Consider the following 22,305-nt stretch of genomic DNA (forward strand, 5'->3'; position numbering starts at 1 on the left):
GTTGAGGTGGTTTGGTCATTTAGAGAGAATAGATGAAAGTAGAATGACATGGAGAGCATTTGAATCTGTAGGGAAAGGAAGGCAGGGTAGGGGTTGTCCTTGAAAAGGTTGGAGGGAGGGGGTAAAGGAGGTTTTGTGGGCATGGGGCTTGGGCTTCTAGCCAGCATGTGTGAGCGTGTTAGATAGGAGTGAATGGAGATGAATGGTAATTGAGACCTGACAAGCTGTTGGAGTGTGAGCAGGGTAATACTGAGTGAAGGGATTCAGGTAAACCAGTTATTTTTATATAGCTGGACTTGAGTACTGGAAATGGTAAGTACAATGCCTGCACTTTAAAGGAGGGGTTTGGGATATTGGCAGTTTGGAGGGATATGTTGTGTGTCTTTATATGTATATGCTGCTAAACTGTTGTGTTCTGGGCACCTCTGCAAAAGTGATTATGTATGAGTGAGGTGAAAGTGTTGAATGATGATGAAAGTATTCTCTTTTTGGGTATTTTTTCTTTCTTTTTCGGTCACCCTGCCTCAGTGGGAGACGGCCAACTTGTTAAAAAAAAAATTATTATATCATTATTATACACAATTCAGGAGGTCCTCAGTGTGTTGGTAAGTTGAGGACTTATTGTACTTAGTGTGTGGATTTTTAATACACTATCTCAAGCAGTTATGTTGAAGTTGAGATGTTTGTCTTCAGATGTTCCTCTTGGTACACTTAATATACTTTGACAGCAGTGATGATTTTTTCACTGCTCTTAGTGTACCCTTGTTTAAATCATTATGCTTAGTGTATAATCAGTCTTTTTTAGTACAATGCTTCATTTTAAGAGTTGTCTTGACATTTTAGCATGTACAGGTCCGCCATCACAAATTCGGCAAGCAGACATCTAGTTCCATCAGTTATTCGGCACTAATTTTGGCTAGCATAATTTCAAATTTCCAGGGTCGCCACACCAACCTACTGGTACTGTTTGGTGGCGCTACTTGCTGCATAAGTCATTCCAATTTCTTTTTCTCTATTGTTATAACCTGCTTGCTTTTAGCTCTACCCGTGGTTCCAATGAATAAGAAATGCTTCTCGTTGTGTAAAGCACATACACAGTACATTGTCCATAAAATATAAGGTGGCTTTGAAGACACTGTCGGTTGCCATGAGCTCAGTCTCATGATGCAGGTGAATGTGCTTTATTATTACACTGATATCAACACTGACTGGTGGAATGATGAAGTAAAGGGTGTGATAAAAGAGAAAAAGGTAGCTTATGAGAGGTTTTTACAAAGCAGAAGTGTTATAAGTAGAGCAGAGTATATGGAGAGTAAAAGAAAGGTGAAGAGAGTGGTGAGAGAGTGCAAAAGGAGAGCAGATGATAGAGTGGGAGAGGCACTGTCAAGAAATTTTAATGAAAATAAGAAAAAATTTTGGAGTGAGTTAAACAAGTTAAGAAAGCCTAGGGAAAGTATGGATTTGTCAGTTAAAAACAGAGTAGGGGAATTAGTAGATGGGGAAAGGGAGGTGTTAGGTAGATGGCGAGAATATTTTGAGGAACTTAAATGTTGAGGAAGAAAGGGAGGCGGTAATTTCATGCACTGGCCAGGGAGGTATACCATCTTTTAGGAGTGAAGAAGAGCAGAATGTAAGTGTGGTGGAAGTACGTGAGGCATTACGTAGAATGAAAGGAGGTAAAGCAGCTGGAACTGATGGGATCATGACAGAAATGTTAAAAGCAGGGGAGGATATAGTGTTGGAGTGATTGTTACTTTTGTTTAATAAATGTATGAAAGAGGGGAAGGTACCTAGGGATTGGCGGAGAGCATGTATAGTCCCTTTATATAAAGGGAAAGGGGACAAAAGAGATTGTAAAAATTATAGAGGAATAAGTTTAATGAGTATGCCAGGAAAAGTATACGGTAGGGTTATAATTGAAAGAATTAGAGGCAAGACAGAATGTAGGATTGCGGATGAGCAGGGAGGCTTCAGAGTGGGTAGGGGATGTGTAGATCAAGTGTTTACATTGAAGCATATATTATTTTTTTTTTATTATCACACTGGCCGATTCCCACCAAGGCAGGGTGGCCCGAAAAAGAAAAACTTTCACCATCATTCACTCCATCACTGTCTTGCCAGAAGGGTGCTTTACACTACAGTTTTTAAACTGCAACATTAACACCCCTCCTTCAGAGTGCAGGCACTGTACTTCCCATCTCCAGGACTCAAGTCCGGCCTGCCGGTTTCCCTGAATCCCTTCATAAATGTTACTTTGCTCACACTCCAACAGCACGTCAAGTATTAAAAACCATTTGTCTCCATTCACTCCTATCAAACACGCTCACGCATGCCTGCTGGAAGTCCAAGCCCCTCGCACACAAAACCTCCTTTACCCCCTCCCTCCAACCCTTCCTAGGCCGACCCCTACCCCGCCTTCCTTCCACTACAGACTGATACACTCTTGAAGTTATTCTGTTTCGCTCCATTCTCTCTACATGTCCGAACCACCTCAACAACCCTTCCTCAGCCCTCTGGACAACAGTTTTGGTAATCCCGCACCTCCTCCTAACTTCCAAACTACGAATTCTCTGCATTATATTCACACCACACATTGCCCTCAGACATGACATCTCCACTGCCTCCAGCCTTCTCCTCGCTGCAACATTCATCACCCATGCTTCACACCCATATAAGAGCGTTGGTAAAACTATACTCTCATACATTCCCCTCTTTGCCTCCAAGGACAAAGTTCTCTGTCTCCACAGACTCCTAAGTGCACCACTCATTCTTTTTCCCTCATCAATTCTATGATTCACCTCATCTTTCATAGACCCATCCGCTGACACGTCCACTCCCAAATATCTGAATACGTTCACCTCCTCCATACTCTCTCCCTCCAATCTGATATTCAATCTTTCATCACCTAATCTTTTTGTTATCCTCATAACCTTACTCTTTCCTATATTCACCTTTAATTTTCTTCTTTTGCACACCCTACCAAATTCATCCACCAATCTCTGCAGCTTCTCTTCAGAATCTCCCAAGAGCACAGTGTCATCAGCAAAGAGCAGCTGTGACAACTCCCACCCTGTGTGTGATTCTTTATCTTTTAACTCCACGCCTCTTGCCAAGACCCTCGCATTTACTTCTCTTACAACCCCATCTATAAATATTAAACAACCACGGTGACATCACACATCCTTGTCTAAGGCCTACTTTTACTGGGAAAAAATTTCCCTCTTTCCTACATACTCTAACTTGAGCCTCACTATCCTCGTAAAAACTCTTCACTGCTTTCAGTAACCTACCTCCTACACCATACACTTGCAACATCTGCCACATATATGTGGCAGTATTTATGTGAACAGTATTTAGATAAAGGGAGGGAAGTTTTTATTGCATTTATGGATTTAGAAAAGGCATATGATAGAGTGGATAGAGGAGCAATGTGGCAGATGTTGCAAGTATATGGAATAGGTGGTAAGTTACTAAATGCTGTAAAGAGCTTTTATGAGGATAGCGAGGCTCAGGTTAGGGTGTGTATAAGAGAGGGAGACTACTTCCCGGTAAAAGTAGGTCTTAGGCAGGGATGTGTAATGTCACCATGGTTTAATATATTTATAGATGGGGTTGTAAAAGAAGTAAATGCTAGGGTGTTCAGTAGAGGGGTTGGGTTAAATTATGGGGAACCAAATTCAAAATGGGAATTGACACAGTTACTTTTTGCTGATGATAATGTGCTTATGGGAGATTCTAAAGAAAAATTGCAAAGGTTAGTGGATGAGTTTGAGAATGTGTGTAAAGGTAGAAAGTTGAAAGTGAACATACAAAAGAGTAAGGTGATGAGGGTATCAAATGATTTAGATAAAGAAAATTTGGATATCAAATTGGGGAGGAGGAGTATGGAAGAAGTGAATGTTTTCAGATACTTGGGAGTTGACGTGTCGGCGGATGGATTTATGAAGGATGAGGTTAATCATAGAATTGATGAGGGAAAAAAGATGAGTGGTGCATTGAGGTATATGTGGAGTCAAAAAACGTTATCTATGGAGGCAAAGAAGGGAATGTATGAAAGTATAGTAGTACCAACACTCTTATATGGATGTGAAACTTGGGTGGTAAATGCAGCAGCAAGGAGACGGTTGGAGGCAGTGGAGATGTCCTGTCTAAGGGCAATGTGTGGTGTAAATATTATGCAGAAAATTCGGAGTGTGGAAATTAGGAGAATGTGTGGAGTTAATAAAAGCATTAGTCAGAGGGCAGAAGAGGGGTTGTTGAGGTGGTTTGGTCATTTAGAGAGAATGGATCAAAGTAGAATGACATGGAAAGCATATAAATCTATAGGGGAAGGAAGGAGGGGTAGGGGTCGTCCTCAAAAGGGTTGGAAAGAGGGGGTAAAGGAGGTTTTGTGGGCGAGGGGCTTGGACTTCCAGCAAGCGTGCATGAGTGTGTTAGATAGGAGTGAATGGAGACGAATGATACTTGGGACCTGACGATCTGTTGGAGTGTGAGCAGGGTAATATTTAGGGAAGGGACTTGAGTCAGACTTGAGTCCTGGAAATGGGAAGTACAATGCCTGCACTTTAAAGGAGGGGTTTGGGATATTGGCAGTTTGGAGGGATATGTTGTGTATCTTTATACGTATATGCTTCTAAACTGTTGTATTCTGAGCACCTCTGCAAAAACAGTGATAATGTGTGAGTGTGGTGAAAGTGTTGAATGATGATGAAAGTATTTTCTTTTTGGGGATTTTCTTTCTTTTTTGGGTCACCCTGCCTCGGTGGGAGATGGCCGACTTGTTGAAAAAAAAAAAAATCAACACTATGGCTTATTTGCCTACCACAATTGATCTAATATGACATAATAAACAATATAAATAACATAAAAACATGTTAAGTACTGCAGAATGAATAATTGGCATAATACCGAGCAGTTTGACGGAAGTATGAAGAGGATATGGCATACAAGTACTATACTCCTATCCCTGTTTGGAGGGGCTTATATTAGAGAAAATGGAGTATAGGATAGGGCTAACTGTGATATACACTCATAATGCACCATAAAACAAACAAAAAAGCTATTTTCTCTACATAGATTTTCATACATAGCAGCATGTGTAGAGAACCTAAGATAACCCAAAAAAGTCAGTGACTTATTTCTAGTACCTGGCTTGGGTTTGCCATGTATGATTTTTGGTAAATATTTTTTTCTGTTTGTTGGGCTATCGTACTGAAACTTGGGCAATGTATGATGGAAAGATGCTTCTTAACGTACACCAAAAATGAAAGAAATCGGACGATAAACAACGGAGTTCACTTCTCTGCCATTGGCCCCCCCCATCCCATAGTGTATGGTTTTTATGGTTGTATTCTCATTTTTTTGGTCTCATCTGATAGATGGAAGATACATTACAGAAATAGATATGATTTTGATTCCTTTCATGACGAAAAGTACCTTGAAACTGAGCTCAGAGTAGCGGAAATTGTTGAGAAATGGCATTACCAGTTAAGTTTAAAGAGTTTGTACTTAACTTAGAAAGACAACTTATCGCCTGCACAGCCGCCCCTGCAGACGAGGTCTTGAGAAGCTGTCGAAGTCATCTGTCAACGGGCTGTAAAGAGTTATAATTTGTAAGATTATAAATTACCCCTAGGGGGTGTTATGTCAGCATATTTCATTCACTGATTGCTGACAGATTACATACTTGTTTGGACTCAAAAGTCTGCACCTTACTGCCGACTATAGGTTGATTACAAACTCCTTGCAACTCAAGAACTGCGCAGTCCCCCGTACTACAAGAAATTCATAACCTACCTTGCTCTTGTACCATGAGCTATGGTGTTCTTCACACCTTCGACAGATATCGGTGACTTGATAGAAGCTGAAGTGCCCTTGGATGTCCACGTCTTCCATAGTCTAGGAAAACGCACACTGGTACACTATGTTCCACAAGATTTGTCTTTATTGTTCACAATCTTATCACTAAAGAAGCTGATCACACTTCTCTTAAGTGTTTATTGTGTTTTATGAGACACTTTGTTCACACTAATGCACAGATCGTTCTTTGTTGGTTATCCTGGCGTCAGTGTCACTCTCAGTAGAGTCAAAAGTAATCTGAAGACGCCACAGCGCCCCATGCCGTCACTGCCCCCAGCACAAAAAAAAAGGCTGACCTAGTACCTTTTGCTTCCTTGCCACTTCCTCGATGAAGCAAAGCAGAATGTTTAAATCTTGCTGTCTTAAGCATAGACAACAATGTCCACTATCTTTACTATGGTAATAAAGTGGAAGCAGGATTTACCTTAATTGTCCTGCTAAAGTAAGAGATGTACTGTCTCTTATTAAACTACGCTTTGCAACACTGGACTGCAAGGAGCCGCGGTCGCTTGACCACGTCGCATACTCGTACGGCATCTGTGATCAATTACTCACTGTAGCAGTAAACAAGACGCTTGCCCCTTCTGAGAGGGCTGGGCCCCTCAAGGCTGAAGGGGGCTGATACCCCCCTCCTGGAGAAAATTTCTCCACAGAAATGTTTGATTCTTTGGCAGTGTTAGAGTAAACCAATGACATCACAGTCCAGTGCGTGTCTGACTGCCCAGTCCAAATTCCAATACGCAGTCGCGAATGGGTTGACATTATTTATACAATTATTACAATAATGCAGTAGTCTGCATAACAGTATATCTTCTATTTTTTGTGCCAGGAATGTCTGCATTGTTTATTCTGGACCCTATTTTGAAATTGGCATCTTTGATATTTGTATGAAATTGGCCAAATTGCCAATTTCTGACCACTTCATTGGGTACTTGAAATAGGTGAATGGGCAGTTTCTTGTACAGTGGACCCCCAACTTAGGATATTAATCCGTTCCAGAGAGCACATCGGTTGACAAAATTATCATAAGTCGAATTTATTTTCCCCATAAGAAATAATGGAAATCAAATTAATCCGTTCAAGACACTCAAAAGTATGAAAAAAAAAATTTACCATATGAAATATACATTTTCCTACACACACAAAGGATACATGCACAATATATATTGTGCATGTACCAGTGTATTAAATGAAGAATAAATGACACTTACCTTTATTGAAGTTGTGGTGATGAGTGATGACACTGTTTGTGTCCTGGGAGTGCCTTTTCCTCCTGAGTAATGTAGGTCCTGTTTGGCATTTTCTTCCAGAACAGGCCTTATCACACTGTGTATGCCACTGTGATTCTTAAATCTCTCAAACCAATCTTTGCTGGCCTTAAATTCACCAATATGAGCACTAGTTCCAGGCATTTTTTCCTGTTCACCTGGGTGTTAGTCGACTGGTGTGGATCACATCCTGGGGGACAAGATTAAGGACCCCAATGGAAATAAGTTAGTTCTCAATGACACACTGACTTTCTTGGGTTATCCTGGGTGGCTAACCCTCTGGGGTTAATTGTTTTTCAGTATTCTCGATAAACCACACCAACAACAGTCTCTCCACATCTTCGAGTAGAACAGCTGACCGTGGTACAGCAGCAGCAGCAGCAGCTGACCGTGGTGCAGTAGCAGCAGCAGGTGATGGTGGTACAGCAGCAGCTGACCGTGGTATGATAGTATTTCGATAGTATTTCTCACCCTTTTTACCACAGGGTTGGCACTAGAAGCTTTCTTTGGGCCCATGGTGGCTTCTTTAGCAGTTACAAGCACTAAAAACACTGGAATAATACAAAATAATGTATGCCAGAAATCATCTGCCCTGGCTTGTAAACAATGTCACACTAGCTCAGCTGAGGCGCTCAGGCCAGATGAACCAGACAGCCGCGTTCAGAACGAATGATGTAAGTAGAGTTTTTCAACGTAGGTCGAGGTCAAATTTTTACGCTGAGTAGCATTGTAAGTCGGTTTTATCGTAGGTTGAGGCCATCATAAGTCGGGGGTCCACTGTACTCAGTTGACAGAATAGAAGCAAGTTTATTCAGGTATACACAAATACAGTTTAATAGATTATCATGCATAGCAGCGTATGTATAGAGAACCGAGGATAACCCAAAAAAGTCGGTGACTTATTCCAGTACCTGGCTTGGGCTTGCCATATATGATTTTTGGTAAATATTTTTTTCAGTTTGTTGGGCTATCTTATTGAAACTCGGGCACTGTTTGATAAGATGCTTATTTACGTACACCAAAAATGAAAAAAATGAACGATAAATTAGAGTTCACTTCTCAGCCATTAGCCACCCCTTAGCGGTATATTTTCGTATGGTTTTTATGGTTTCATTCTCGTTTTTTTTAGTCTCGTTTGATAGAATGGAAGATATATTACAGAAATAGATTGATTTCACGACAGAACGTACTACATTGAAATTGAGCTCAAACTAGTGGAAATGTTCGATTTTTGCCGATGTTCAATGAACTTTTTGTGCAAGTCAAATTGGTTAACTTTATTGAGTCTCAATGATGCCGGATTTGTGATGGCAGACCTGTAGTAAAAACCTAGTTAGTAGTAGTAATTACAGTAAACTTGTGTTCATTGGTGTCGACTTTAAATATTTCTAGATTTTTTAATAAATTGCTTTGTTCATTAATTTTTGATATGTGCTTTGTAAACAATATTTTCATTGTGCACTTAATGTACCACACGTGTGGTTGTAATAATTTTATGACCTTGATTTATATTTGCATCTACATATTTTTATTTATATCTAACATAGTGCAAAGATATTTTTAATATTGAATATTGCAGTGCATGCCTGATAGCAAATGTTTCATACAAATTGATTGCTTAACATATAACATTTTGATGCTATTCAGGTTCAGTCTATTGCTTTGTAATGTTTGAATTACCATAACATCTCAACAAAGCCCCTGGAGAGTGAAACGTTGCCGCAGTAAAATGTCTCATTAGTTGCACTTGTGCTGTCATTGTACCTAACAGCTATTAGTTTATTTGTATTGCAGTTGTAAGTTCAGTGTCTACACTGAAGGATAGGCAGGGATGTTGAAGTTCAGAGGGTTATTTAAATTGCAACATCTGTGCATGTTTGGAATAAAAAAAAAATAGAAAATGACAGGTTGAAAAAGAAAAAAAAATAGAATACTGGAAACTGCATTATTTAAAGCAATTTGGTAATATTTTCTTTATTACTAAGCATTAAGATCCAGCTTTGTTTTCTAAGCATATAACATTTAGTTGTCACAAGCCATGTTGTCATCAGATGCATCAGCATGTGAAAAAGTACATACAAAAAAAAAAAAAGCCAGCAAGTATTGTATACATAGGAGAATAAAATCTAGAGGCTATTTGCATCTGGAAAGATTAACTACTCAGATTCTGATAGACTGATTGCTTTCATTCTGTTTTCAGCTAAATGGAGTGTAACACAAACATGATAATAAGGAATGTAGTTTAGTAGCATCATTGTTTTAATTACCGTCATATTTTGACTGTAATGATGATTAATTTGATAGGTCCGTGAACTGATGGCTTCATTGGGTGTTCGTAAGTTCCAAGAGTTGGTGGGTCGCACTGACCTACTTCGTGTTCGTGATTCCTGTTCTCCAAAAGTGAAACTTCTGGATTTGTCTCAGATACTTAAGAATGCACTACACATGAGACCTGGAGTGAATATTATTGGAGGATCTGTCAGACAGGTATGTTTATTTGTATTTATGTTGATTAATATAGCATGTTGTGTGTTTGTGTTAAAAGTAATGAATTTCAGTTGCAGTATCTACTTAAGAATTAAAGTATTAAATTTTTAATTTACTTTTTAAAGCTCCCCCCCCCCTTCCAAAAAAAAAAAAAATAAATAAATAAATATATTAATGAAGTTGTAGTAGTAACCCTCACTTCCACCTTTTATTTTCTCTCGATAGTGCACTTGCTAATAGCTCAGTGTCAGTAACTTGTATATCCTGCATATGAATCCATATTTACCAACCACTAACTTACATGCAAAATTATGGAAAATAATTTATTCTTAAAGGTTCAATAACACTAAATAAATTGCTCTGCCCTTATCTATCCCAAAAATCACTTGCAAAATATTATGGGTATAGAATGGAAGGTATTGAAGTGAGTAAAACAACACAAAACAATCTTGATTTCCATTACAATTACAGATTGTAAATAATTTGAACTACTCTTGCTTGCTCATTGAAACCTAAAATGCTTCATTCCCATTTCACAAACCTGGAATAACTATTGAGAGAAAAGGGGGCACAATATAATAAGTGGATTAATATTTGCAGGAAAAGTAAAATGGGGTGGAAATGTAAACAGTGCAAAGTATATTAACAGTTAAGAAACCTTCACATTACTCTCAAAATAATCATTGAACAGACCCAGAGACCAGGTGTGTTCCCAAACTTAGTTAACCCTTTGAGGGTCGACAGGCCCTCTCCGAAACTCGTTCTCAGGGTCGGCCAAATTTAAAAAAAAAAAAAATTATTTTCTCTTATGAAAAGATAGAGAATCTTTTCCCGATCATAAAGTCACCAAAAGTTTGAAATTTGATAGAAAACTTACGGAATTATGCTCTCGCAAAGTTAGCGGTCTCGGCGATGTTTACGCATCAGCGATTTTGCCCACTTTGAGCCCCATTTTCGGCCAATTTCACTGTACTAGTCGACAAAAAACATGAATATTCCGCTAGAACTCCATTTTTTCTATCGAATGGATGGAAGAAACCACTCATTTATGAAATTCAACTATCCAGTACAGTGGTCAGAATTTAGCAATTTTGCCAATTTCACACAAATTTCAAAAGATGCCAATTTCGGAATAGGGTCCAGAATAAACAAGAAAGACATTCCTGGCACTAAAATGACATTTCCTCTAGTCATTAGTCATGTCTCAAGTCCCCTCTTATATTCTTTTGCTTTCCACTTTAAATTTTTATTTTCACAAAAAATATAAGATTTACTGTTATGCAGACTACTGCATTAGTGTAAAAAATGGTATAAATATTATTGGTGCACTTGTGAAAGAATATTAGACTCGCCAGTTGACGTGTATTGCACGCTTGGCATGATTTGTTTACTTTTGAAGTTTGGTAAAAATCGAACATTTCTGCTACTTTGAGCTCAATTTCAAGGCACCTTTCTTTGTAAAACCAGTCAAAATCATCTCAATTTCTGTAATATGTCTTCCATTCTATAAAATGAGACCAAGAAAACTAGAATACAACAATAAATACCATACGAAAGTACACTGCAAAGTCGCTGATTTATTAAAAAAAAAATGGTCAGTTTTTTTTTCTCATTATGCACTGTGTGCTGCAGGATTTTTTTTAGACTGTGCACACTGACCACATAGACCCATTCTTTCATATGAAGGCCTACCAGCTTTCTCCCACTAGATTTGAGGCCGCTAGAATTTATGAGTACTAGTACGTCAAAAACCCCTACGCGTAAAACGTACTAGTACGACGAAAACCCTCAAAGGGTTAAGGCTGGTGTCACAGGAAACACTTAGTTGTCTGAAAAATGTCTGTTTAATCTTTTGTTGCCTAGTGTAAGCCTTGTATTAAGACTACGCCATACCCAGTTTTTATAGTTCATGAGGGACAGGTCCTGAACGTTTTAGTCATAAGCCACTAGTAACAAATCTTGTTGCTAAGAGGGCATATAGTCTTTGATTGGTTAAAAACTAAATTAGCAATCGAAACAGATTTTCTTTTACTACATGAAAGGACATTTACCATGACCAATGAACACTTGTCTCAAGCTGGCATTCCTGTAACTACACCATACTTTAATACAGTCTTCCTGCTGTCAACCAGGACATCATAAAACAAATGTGGTCATCATTTGTTTTATGATGTCCTATTTAGAACAGCTGGTCACTCCAATTTACTGCTACATTTAAATGGTGCAAATATAAGTAAATGACTTGAAAGTATCTAGCCTACACCACAAGTTTGTAAATGTATTAATTTCATGATGTTCCCTTTCTCTTTGGTTACTGACCTTGCTGCTACTTTCTTATTACAGGAATTTGGACTGGAATCTCATCTTGATCATCAGATTTTGAAGGAAGCAGAACCTGTACTAAATGGTTCTCTTGACACGGTAACAATTAACACAACAATCCACAACGAAGTTCGTGCCTTTTGCTCGACACTCTCATATCACATTGCCTTGTAAGTGGATGAGTATTATAAGGGAGGAAATAAAGGAGATTTTGAGTGCTAAAGCCTTAAGCATCCAACAGGCCTGTTGGTGTGTTAGTGGAGCCAAGTAATTTTTATTATCTGATATGCTGTTGGAATGTGAACAAGGTGGTATTTATGAAGGGATTCAGTGAAACTGATTCTCATCAGACACGAGTCCTGGAGGTTGAGGTATCTTTGGAGGCAAAGAAGGGAATGTATGAGAGTATAGTGCTACCAACACGCTTTACATGGGTGTGAGGCATGGGTTGTAAATGCTGCAGCAAGGAGGCAGTGGAGATGTCATGTCTAAGGGCAATGTGTTTTTTTTTTTTTTTTATTTCTCTCCAACAAGTCGGCCGTCTCCCACCAAGGCAGGGTGACCCAAAAAGAAAGAAAATCCCCAAAAACAAAATACTTTCATCATTCAACACTTTCACCTCACTTACATATAATCACTGTTTTTGCAGAGGTGCTCAGAACATAACAGTTTAGAAGCATATATGTATAAAGATACACAACATATCCCTCCAAACTGCTAATATCCCGAACCCCTCCTTTAGAGTGCAGGCATTGTACTTCCCATTTCCAGGACTCATGTCCAGCTATATAAAAATAACCGGTTTCCCTGATCCCTTCATTAAATATTACCCTGCTCACACTCCAACAGATCGTCAGGTCCCAAATACCATTCGTCTTCATTCACTCCTATCGAACACGCTCATGCACGCCTGCTGGAAGTCCAAGCCCCTCGCCAACAAAACCTCCCTTACCCCTTCCTTCCAACCTTTTCAAGGACGACCCCTACCCTGCCTTCCTTCTCATACAGATTTAAATGCTCTCCATGTCATTCTACTTTGATCCATTCTCTCTAAATGACCAAACCACCTCAACAACCCCTCTTCAGCCCTCTGACTAATACTTCTCCTAATTTCCACACACCGAATTTTCTGCATAATATTTACACCACACATTGCCCTTAGACAGGACATCTCCACTGCCTCCAACCGCCTCCTCGCTGCTGCATTCACAACCCAAGCTTCACACCCATATAAGAGTGTTGGTACTACTATACTTTCATACATTCCCTTCTTTGCCTCCATAGATAACGTTTTTTGACTCCACATATACCTCAACGCACCACTCACCTTTTTTCCCTCGTCAGTTCTATGTGGTGTAAATATTATTCCACGGCTCCTCCTCAGAGGGCTGAGGAGGAGTTGTTGAAGTGATTTGGTCATTTAGAGAGGATTGAGCATAATAGGTTAACCTGGAGGGTGTATAAATCTGTAGTGGAGGGGAGGAGGGGTACGGGTCATGTTAGGAAAAGGATCCAGGGAGGGGGTGAAAGAGGTTTTGTGTGAAAGGGGCTTGGACATAAAGCAGGCATGTGTGTGTGTGTGTGTGTGTGTGTGTGTGTGTGTGTGTGTGTTAGGTAGGATTGAATGGAGAGGAATGATTTTTGGGACCTAACAAGCTGTTGAAGTGTGAGCAGGGTAATATTTTGTGATGGTTCAGGGAAACCAGTTAACAGACTTGAGTCCTGGAGGTGGGGAGTACAATGCCTGCTCTTTAATGGAGGAGTTTGGGATATTGGCTGTTTGGAGTGATATGTAAACTATTGTATCTGGGTGCCTCTGCAAAGACAGTGATTGTGTGAATGATGGTGAAAGTGGTTTTCTTTTTTGGGTCACCCTGCATCAGTGGGAGACGGCTGATGTATTATTCTGGCAAAAAGCTATCGGGCACACTTCTTGCCTATAGCAACTTGGTCACAGGTGCTCCTGTCAGGGTTGTGGGTAGCACCCTGGAAAGCTATCCTCTTAATTGTCTGGGCTTGGGTTTTTTTTTTTTTTAGTTTAAAACCCTGGCCTGACTTGGTACTTAAACTCAAGGCTGTATTTATTATGTTTAGTTACGGACAGCTTAAATTATGCTTTTTTTTTTTTTTTAGGGTGGGAGTTTATCATTAAAACTGTATTTTAAATAATAGTTTTGTTACTGTCCACATTAACACTGCAGTGTAATAGTTTAGGTAAATTATTTATGGAATGTAGTTGAGGTGTGTGTATACTGAAGTTTCATATACAGACTATGAACACGTTGCAGTACAGTATTGCAAGGTATGGTACTGAGTGAAAAAATCAGTACAGTGGAGTATCTCTACTGTGCAGTATATTTTTTTGTTTTCTCTCTCGTCATAATTAGTAAGTCTTCAATTCATTACAGATTTACAACCCACATGTATAGCTTTAAATTTAGATTTTATTAACACCAGTATGTTCAAATTCAAAATTGTGCTTCTTTGCATAGTGTAAAATGTGTAGGTTTACATACTATTGTAAAATATTGTAAAGCACAAAGGAAGCCGCTAGCATGCATGAGCATTTAGGGCAGACTAATCCTAATGCTTACAGACTACTAAAAACTAGATGTGAGTGTTTGCGAGTGTGTGTGTGTACACTTGCCTAATTGTACTCGCCTAATTGTGGTTGCAGGGGTTGAGACTCTGCTCCTGGCCCCGCCTCTTCACTGACCGCTGCTAGGTCCTCCATCTCCCTGCTCCACGAGCTTTATCATACCTTGTTGTAAAACTGTGTGTGTGTATTTATGAGTATTGTGTGTGTGAGTATTGTATGAGTATTGTGTGTGTGTGTGCACGTGTGTTTTGTGCACGTGCACGCTGTGTAGTGTTCAGTAGTGCGCAGTTTTACCTTAAGCATCCTGTAAAATCTCCCTAGTTTGTCTTCATTACCTAGTCTTTTTTTAATTTAGTATGAATTTTTCCAAAAGTAGAGCAGATCCTCAAAATTAATACTTGGAGGGGCAGGATAAAAATCATGTGTATGGAATAAAATTTAATAGTAAATGTGATGTGATAAATCATAAAGATTGTCATTAAATTAAACATTTGAGGTAAGAGTAATGAAAAGCAAAATGTACATGGTGTAATTAATAAGACAGCAGTATATTAAAGAAATTTTATCTTGGTAAATTACAGAATTACATTGTACTTGTTTTAGCTTTTGTTTGAGTCTGTTGAATATTTTACAAATTTTCAACTTGCCTAATTCTACATTTTACCCTTTAATTTGTAGTGCATTTCTGTAGATGTTCAAATGAGCACGAGGGATGTCAAAGAGGTATTTTTTTCTGTTGTGAAGATTGTGTTCTCTGTTAAAATGTTCCAGGAAATGTCATCGGTGAGCATCAGCATTATGGTATAGTGTTCAAAAGTTGAGTGAACAGTAATACTGTATTCAAGATGAAATATTAGTTTTAGTGGTTTTATTGATATGAAAAAAGGTTATAATAGTTTAATTTGGCTATAGTAATTAGTTTGAGTGATAATTGATTTGTAGTGGGTTACTTGAGTGGATTGCAAGGCACAAATCCCATTTGTGAAGTATAAATATCAGATTTGTGATTCTGTTTACAGAAAATATGGAGAAGATGGACTCCCAAAGAACAGCATTCAGATCAACCTCACGGGATCTGCTGGTCAGAGCTTCTGTGCTTTCCTTGCAAATGGTGTCACTGTTACTCTTGAGGGAGACTCCAATGACTATGTTGCGAAGGTTAGTATTAATTACTTAATATTACTAGTGCTACACTGCATGTTGAAAACCTATTTGATATATTAGGTACTGAGTATTTTTTTGTATTAACACATAGGCTGTTTCCCACTTAAGTAGGGTGATCCAAAGAAGAAACGCTGTCATCATCAGCATCATCATTTACTCCATCACTGTTGCCAGAGGTGTGCCTACACTACAGTTATAAAATTGCAGCTTATCAACACCACTCCTTCAGAGTGCAGGCACTGTACTTCCCTCCTCCAGGACTCGAGTCAGGCCTGCCAGTTTCGCTGAATCCCTTCATAAACGTTACCTTGCTCACACTGCAACAGCACGTCTTCATTAAAACCATTTGTCTCCATTTGCTCCTCTCTGACGTTCTCACGTCAATCTAAGTCCCTTGCACACGAAACCTCCTTTGCCCCCTCATCCAACTTTCCTAGGCTGCCCCCCTACCCTGCCTTTCTTTCTCTACAGATGTATATGTTTTCCAAGTCATTCTATTACATTGTATCCTCTCTAAATGTCCAAACAACCTCAACAACCCCTCCTCAGCCCTCTGGATAATACTTTCAGTAACCTCCGCACCTAATTTCCAGACTTCGGATTCTCTGCATTATATTCACACAACACATTGCCCTCAAACACGACATCTCCACTGTCTCCAGCCTTCTCCTTGTTGCAACATTCAGCACCCATGCTTAACACCCATATAAAAGTGTTGGTATAACTATACACTCATACATTCTCCTCTTTGCTTCCATGGATAACGTTCTGTCTCCACAGACACCTCAGTGCACCACTCGCCTTTTTCCTCTCACCCTCATCAGTTCTAAAATTCACCTCGTCTTTCATAGACCCCCCATCTGCTGACAAGTCCACTTCCAGATATCTGAACACATTCACCTACTTCATACTCTCTCCCTCCAATCTTTTATCCAGTCCTTCATTACCAATACTTTTTGTTATCCTCATCACCTTACTAGTGCAACACTGCATGTTGAAAACCTACTTGGCATATTAGGTACTGAATATTTTTTTTGTATTAACACATTGGCTGTTTCCCACCAAAGCAGGGTGACCCAAAGAAGAAATGCTTTAATCATCATCATCATCATCATTCACTCCATCACTGTTGCCAGAGGTGTGCCTACACTACAGTTATAAAATTGCAGCTTAACCATGTAATTTGTCAAAATAAATATCTTTATCTTTCCTATGTTCACTTATAATTTCCTTTTCTTACATACCCTACCAAACTTGTCAGCCAACCTCTGCAACTTTTTTTCAGAATCTCCCGATTCTGAAAAATTGTGACAACTCCCACTTTGTGTTAATTCTCTATCTTTTAATCCCACACCTCTTGCCAACACCTGAGCATTCACTTCTACAGCCCTGTCTATAAATATATCAGACAACTATGGTGACCCTAGGTAGTAGGTTGGTAGACATCAACCGCCCAGGGAGGTACTACTGTCCTGCCAAGTGAGTGTAAAACAGAAACCTGTAATTATTTTACGTGACGGTAGGATTGCTGGTGTCATTTTTTTTTCTCCCCTAAACCTGCAATATTTTGGGTACGTCTTGCTGCTTCTACTTACACTTAGGTCACACTACACATGCCTGTGCAAGCATGCACACACACACACACACACACACACACACACACACACACACACACACACACACACACACACACACACACACACACACACACACACACACACACACACACACACACACACCCACACCCACACCCACACCCACACCCACCCACACCCACACCCACACACCCACCCACACACACACACACACACACACACACACACACACACACACACACACACCCACACCCACACACACACCCACACCCACCCTACTCTGTTTTTAACTGACAAATCCATACTTTCCCTATTTTTTTTTTTTTTTTTTTCTCTCTCTCTCTCTCTCAACAAGTCGGCCGTCTCCCACCGAGGCAGGGTGACCCAAAAAAAAGAAAGAAAATCCCCAAAAAGAAAATACTTTCATCATTCAACACTTTCACCACACTCGCACATTATCACTGTTTTTGCAGAGGTGCTCAGAATACAACAGTCTAGAAGCATACACATATAAAGATACACAACATATCCCTCCAAACTGCCAATATCCCAAACCCCTCATTTAAAGTGCAGGCATTGTACTTCCCATTTCCAGGACTCAAGTCCGACTATATGAAAATAACCGGTTTCCCTGAATCCCTTCACTAAATATTACCCTGCTCACACTCCAACAGATTGTCAGATCCCAAGTACCATTCGTCTCCATTCACTCCTATCTAACACGCTCACGCACGCTTGCTGGAAGTCCAAGCCCCTTGCCCACAAAACCTCCTTTACCCCCTCTCTCCAACCCTTTCGAGGACGACCCCTACCCCGCCTTCCTTCCCCTATAGATTTATATGCTTTCCATGTCATTCTACTTTGATCCATTCTCTCTAAATGACCAAACCACCTCAACAACCCCTCTTCTGCCCTCTGACTAATACTTTTATTAACTCCACACCTTCTCCTAATTTCCACACTCCGAATTTTCCCTGAATCCCTTCACTAAATATTACCCTGCTCACACTCCAACAGATCATCAGGTCCCAAGTATCATTCAAGTATCAAATGATTTAGATAAAGAAAAATTGGATATCAAATTGGGGAGGAGGAGTATGGAAGAAGTGAATGTTTTCAGATACTTGGGAGTTGACGTGTCTGCGGATGGGTTTATGAAGGATGAGGTTAATCATAGAATTGATGAGGGAAAAAAGGTGAGTGGTGCGTTGAGGTATATGTGGAGTCAAAAAACGTTATCTATGGAGGCAAAGAAGGGAATGTATGAAAGTATTGTAGTACCAACACTCTTATATGGATGTGAAGCTTGGGTGGTAAATGCAGCAGCGAGGAGACGGTTGGAGGCAGTGGAGATGTCCTGTCTAAGGGCAATGTGTGGTGTAAATATTATGCAGAAAATTCAGAGTGTGGAAATTAGGAGAAGGTGTGGAGTTATTAAAAGCATTAGTCAGATGGCAGAAGAGGGGTTGTTGAGGTGGTTTGGTCATTTAGAGAGAATGGATCAAAGTAGAATGACATGGAAAGCATATAAATCTATAGGGGAAGGAAGGAGGGGTAGGGGTTGTCCTCGGAAGGGTTGGAAAGGGGGTAAAGGAGGTTTTGTGGGCGAGGGGCTTGGACTTCCAGCAAGCGTGCATGAGCGTGTTAGATAGGAGTGAATGGAGACGAATGATACTTGGGACTTTCCCTAATACATGTATTAAATAAAATCACTAACCACTCCAAAACTATATGCCCTTCTACTTTTAACTTAATATTAGAGGAAATTTGAGGCTTCGGCATCCAGTAATCTTAGAGTGCGAGAAGTGAATATAGAAGTGTTTTTTTTAATGGGGATGCTGTTTGAGTGAGAGCAGGGTAACTTTTATGAAGGAATTCATTGAAACCTGTTAGCCAGAGTCCTGTAGTTGGGAAGGACAGTGCCTGCACTCTGTAGAGAGACAGGGATATTGTAGTCAGCATAATCTGATGGTGATGTCAGCTCACTTCTGGTAAGACAGTGTTTGCATGAATGTTGAAGTCGTCTTCTCTAGGTCACCCAGCCTTAGTGGGAGAAGAGACAGCCATAAAGTTAAAAAAAATAAAAAATATATATATAATTTTTTTTTGTTAGCTTGAGCCTTTCCTGAAAGTTTTTTCTTGTCTTACTTATTTGTATGCTGTTCATGTAACATCTTTAGTACTGTGTTTAATATACCATTTTTTTTTTAATTCAAGTGGTTATAGCACTTGTGCCTTTTCTAACCCCTTATTGGTATGCTATGCTCTTCAGTATATCTATTTTACCATATTTTTGAGGGAATGAACCTTTAAGCTTCAAATAGAATAAACTTTTATTCTGTTAGAGGTATTAAGTAGTTAGTGAATTTGAGGGCCTAGAGTTCATTTCAGCAAGTTAAATTGAAGTTTAGTAAATGGTATAGTCTACAATTAAATGTATTTAAAAATGTATGCAGCATATAGCCATGAAATTATTTGTCAGTAGACAGCAACCACCCAGGGAGGTACTACCGTCCTACCAAGTGAGTGTAAAACGAAAGCCTGTAATTGTTTTACATGATGGTAGGATTGCTGGTGTCCTTTTTTCTGTCTCATGAACATGCAAGTTTTCAGGTACGTCTTGCTACTTCTACTTACACTTAGGTCCCACTACACATACATGTACAAGCACATATATACACACCCCTCTGGGTTTTCTTCTATTTTCTTTCTAGTTCTTATTCTTGTTTATTTCCTCTTATCTCCATGGGGAAGTGGAACAGAATTCTTCCTCCGTAAGCCATGCGTGTTGTAAGAGGCGACTAAAATGCCGGGAGCAAGGGGCTAGTAACCTCTTCTCCTGTATATATTACTAAATGTAAAAGGAGAAACTTTTGTTTTTCCTTTTGGGCCACCCCGCCTCGGTGGGATACGGCCGGTGTGTTTTATATTTATATTTTTTATATATATATATATATAAACAAGTTCGCCGTCTCCCACCAAGGCAGGGTGACCCAAAAAGAAAATACTTTAATCATCATTCAACACTTTCATCTCACTCACACATAATCACTGTTTTTGCAGAGGTGTTCAGAACACAACAGTTTAGAAGCATATACGTATAAAGATACACAACATATCCCTCTTTCTACACATAGCTCAGTTAAAGGCTCCCCATTTTCATTTACCCCTGACACCCCAAATTTACCTACTACTTCCTCTACAACATTTTTGCCCACTTTAGCATTGAAATCCCCAACCACCATTACCCTCTCACTTGGTTCAAAACTCCACGCATTCACTCAACTTTTCCCAAAATCTCTCTCTCCTCTACACTTCTCTCTTCTCCAGGTGCATATATGCTTACTATAACCCACTTTTCACATCCAACCTTTATTTTACTCCTCATATTCCTTGAATTAATACTTTTATAGTCCCTCTTTTCCTGCCGTAACTTGTGTATACATAAAAAGTTATCCAATTCAAGGTGTGCCTTGACACTGGTGAAGGTTAAATTTTCATTCCCCAGGCACTATATGACCCTTCTGGGTTTAGCACATAGTAAACAGAACACAGGCAGACCGCTTAGTGTGTAAGGGACAAGTAAAAGACTTAAGACTACAGTAATTATCAAAGGATCTGTCATTTGGAGAAAAAAAATAAGGCAAATGTAGCATAGATGCAAGGAAGACAGTAGTGGATTATGAGAAATTTCCAAACAAGATGCAACACCAGTGATAGTACTGTACTTCATGAATCGCCTTAGCTTTCACTATTAATATTGTTCTGCGCTCAGTACCTTTGAGGGAAACGAGATAGCAGAGCTGGAAAATGCAGTGAGGCCATGTAGAATCATCAGAACCTGTAAACTATGGGGATTGCCTCAGAGCACTTGGGTAATACTCTCTAGAACAGATACACCTGATACATACTGTACATAAAAGATACTTGAGGACCTAGTTCCTACCCTACACACTGCTGTAACTTATTGTAACACTATGATTTGAATTGAAATGAAATAAATTTACAATTAAATATACTGTGAATTAATGCATTGCTTTTACCAGTGCAGTTTGCAAGTTGATGGAATGTCTGTAGTAAATGAAGGTTTGGTGTTGTATTTAGAGAGAGAATAGTCTCTCCACTAGTCAGTTTGGCTTTCATAAGTGCCATTTCACTATTGACCCCTTACTCCGCTTAGATAATTGTTTGTAATACCTTAGCTAGTAACCACTCAATCTTGAAAAGGCATGTGACATTACTTGGAGATATAACATCTTGGTCCAAGCTCATTCCTTAGGCCTCTGAGGCAATCTAGCACTTTCCCTTAAAAACTTCTTAACTGAGATATTTCTGTGTTTGGGTTAATTTGCTTTCCCAAACTTTGTCCAAGCTGAAGGTGTCTTGCAGGGATGTGTCCATAGCACCACTCTTTTTCTACTTGCTGTAAATGATCTGGCATCTGTTCTCCTATCTAACATTTGGTCATAACTTCGTTGATGACCTTGCTATAGCCTGTGCAAGCACTGACTGTCACCTTGCAATAGTCTCAGTCCAGAATGCTATCAACTGTGTTTTCCATTGGGCCACAATGCATGGGTTTAAATTTTCTGGTGCTACAATGCACCATGTTACTTTCACCAAACATTGTGTTTTTTCTGATACTCCATTGTACATGTATGGCACCCTGAATGGGATATGGAATTCTTGGCCTTCTGTTTAATTGCTGGCTGTCCTGGAAAACTTGCATTACCACCCCGAAAGCAACTTGCCATAGCCAGCTGAACCACCTTAAAATCCTCACTTATCTCTGGTGGTGGCAGATCATTGAACTCTCCTTCGACTGCTTTCAGCCCTAATTTTATTGTAGCTACACTGTGGCAACCAGATATATTCTGCAGCTACTCCTGCAACTCTATAAATTTGTTCCCATCCATCATCAGAGATAACATTTATGTCTAGGTGCTTTTCACTCCTTCCCTCTCGAGAGCCTATACGCAGAGGCAAATATTCCATCCTTGAACAATAGCCA

General features: G+C 39.5%; 1 protein-coding gene across 1 annotated transcript in view; it reads left to right on the forward strand.

Annotated features, from left to right (window-relative positions):
• LOC128704206 (uncharacterized) overlaps positions 1-22,305 on the forward strand; it is a 354,653-nt gene that overhangs the window by 284,491 nt on the left and 47,857 nt on the right. Inside the window, exons 26-28 of the mRNA XM_070099039.1 lie at positions 9,432-9,614; positions 11,958-12,106; positions 15,555-15,693. Coding sequence (XP_069955140.1) covers positions 9,432-9,614; positions 11,958-12,106; positions 15,555-15,693 — 471 coding nt within the window. The remainder of the gene's footprint in view (positions 1-9,431; positions 9,615-11,957; positions 12,107-15,554; positions 15,694-22,305) is intronic.

The sequence above is a fragment of the Cherax quadricarinatus genome, chromosome 66, assembly GCF_038502225.1.
Source record: "Cherax quadricarinatus isolate ZL_2023a chromosome 66, ASM3850222v1, whole genome shotgun sequence".
Taxonomy (NCBI): domain Eukaryota; kingdom Metazoa; phylum Arthropoda; class Malacostraca; order Decapoda; family Parastacidae; genus Cherax; species Cherax quadricarinatus.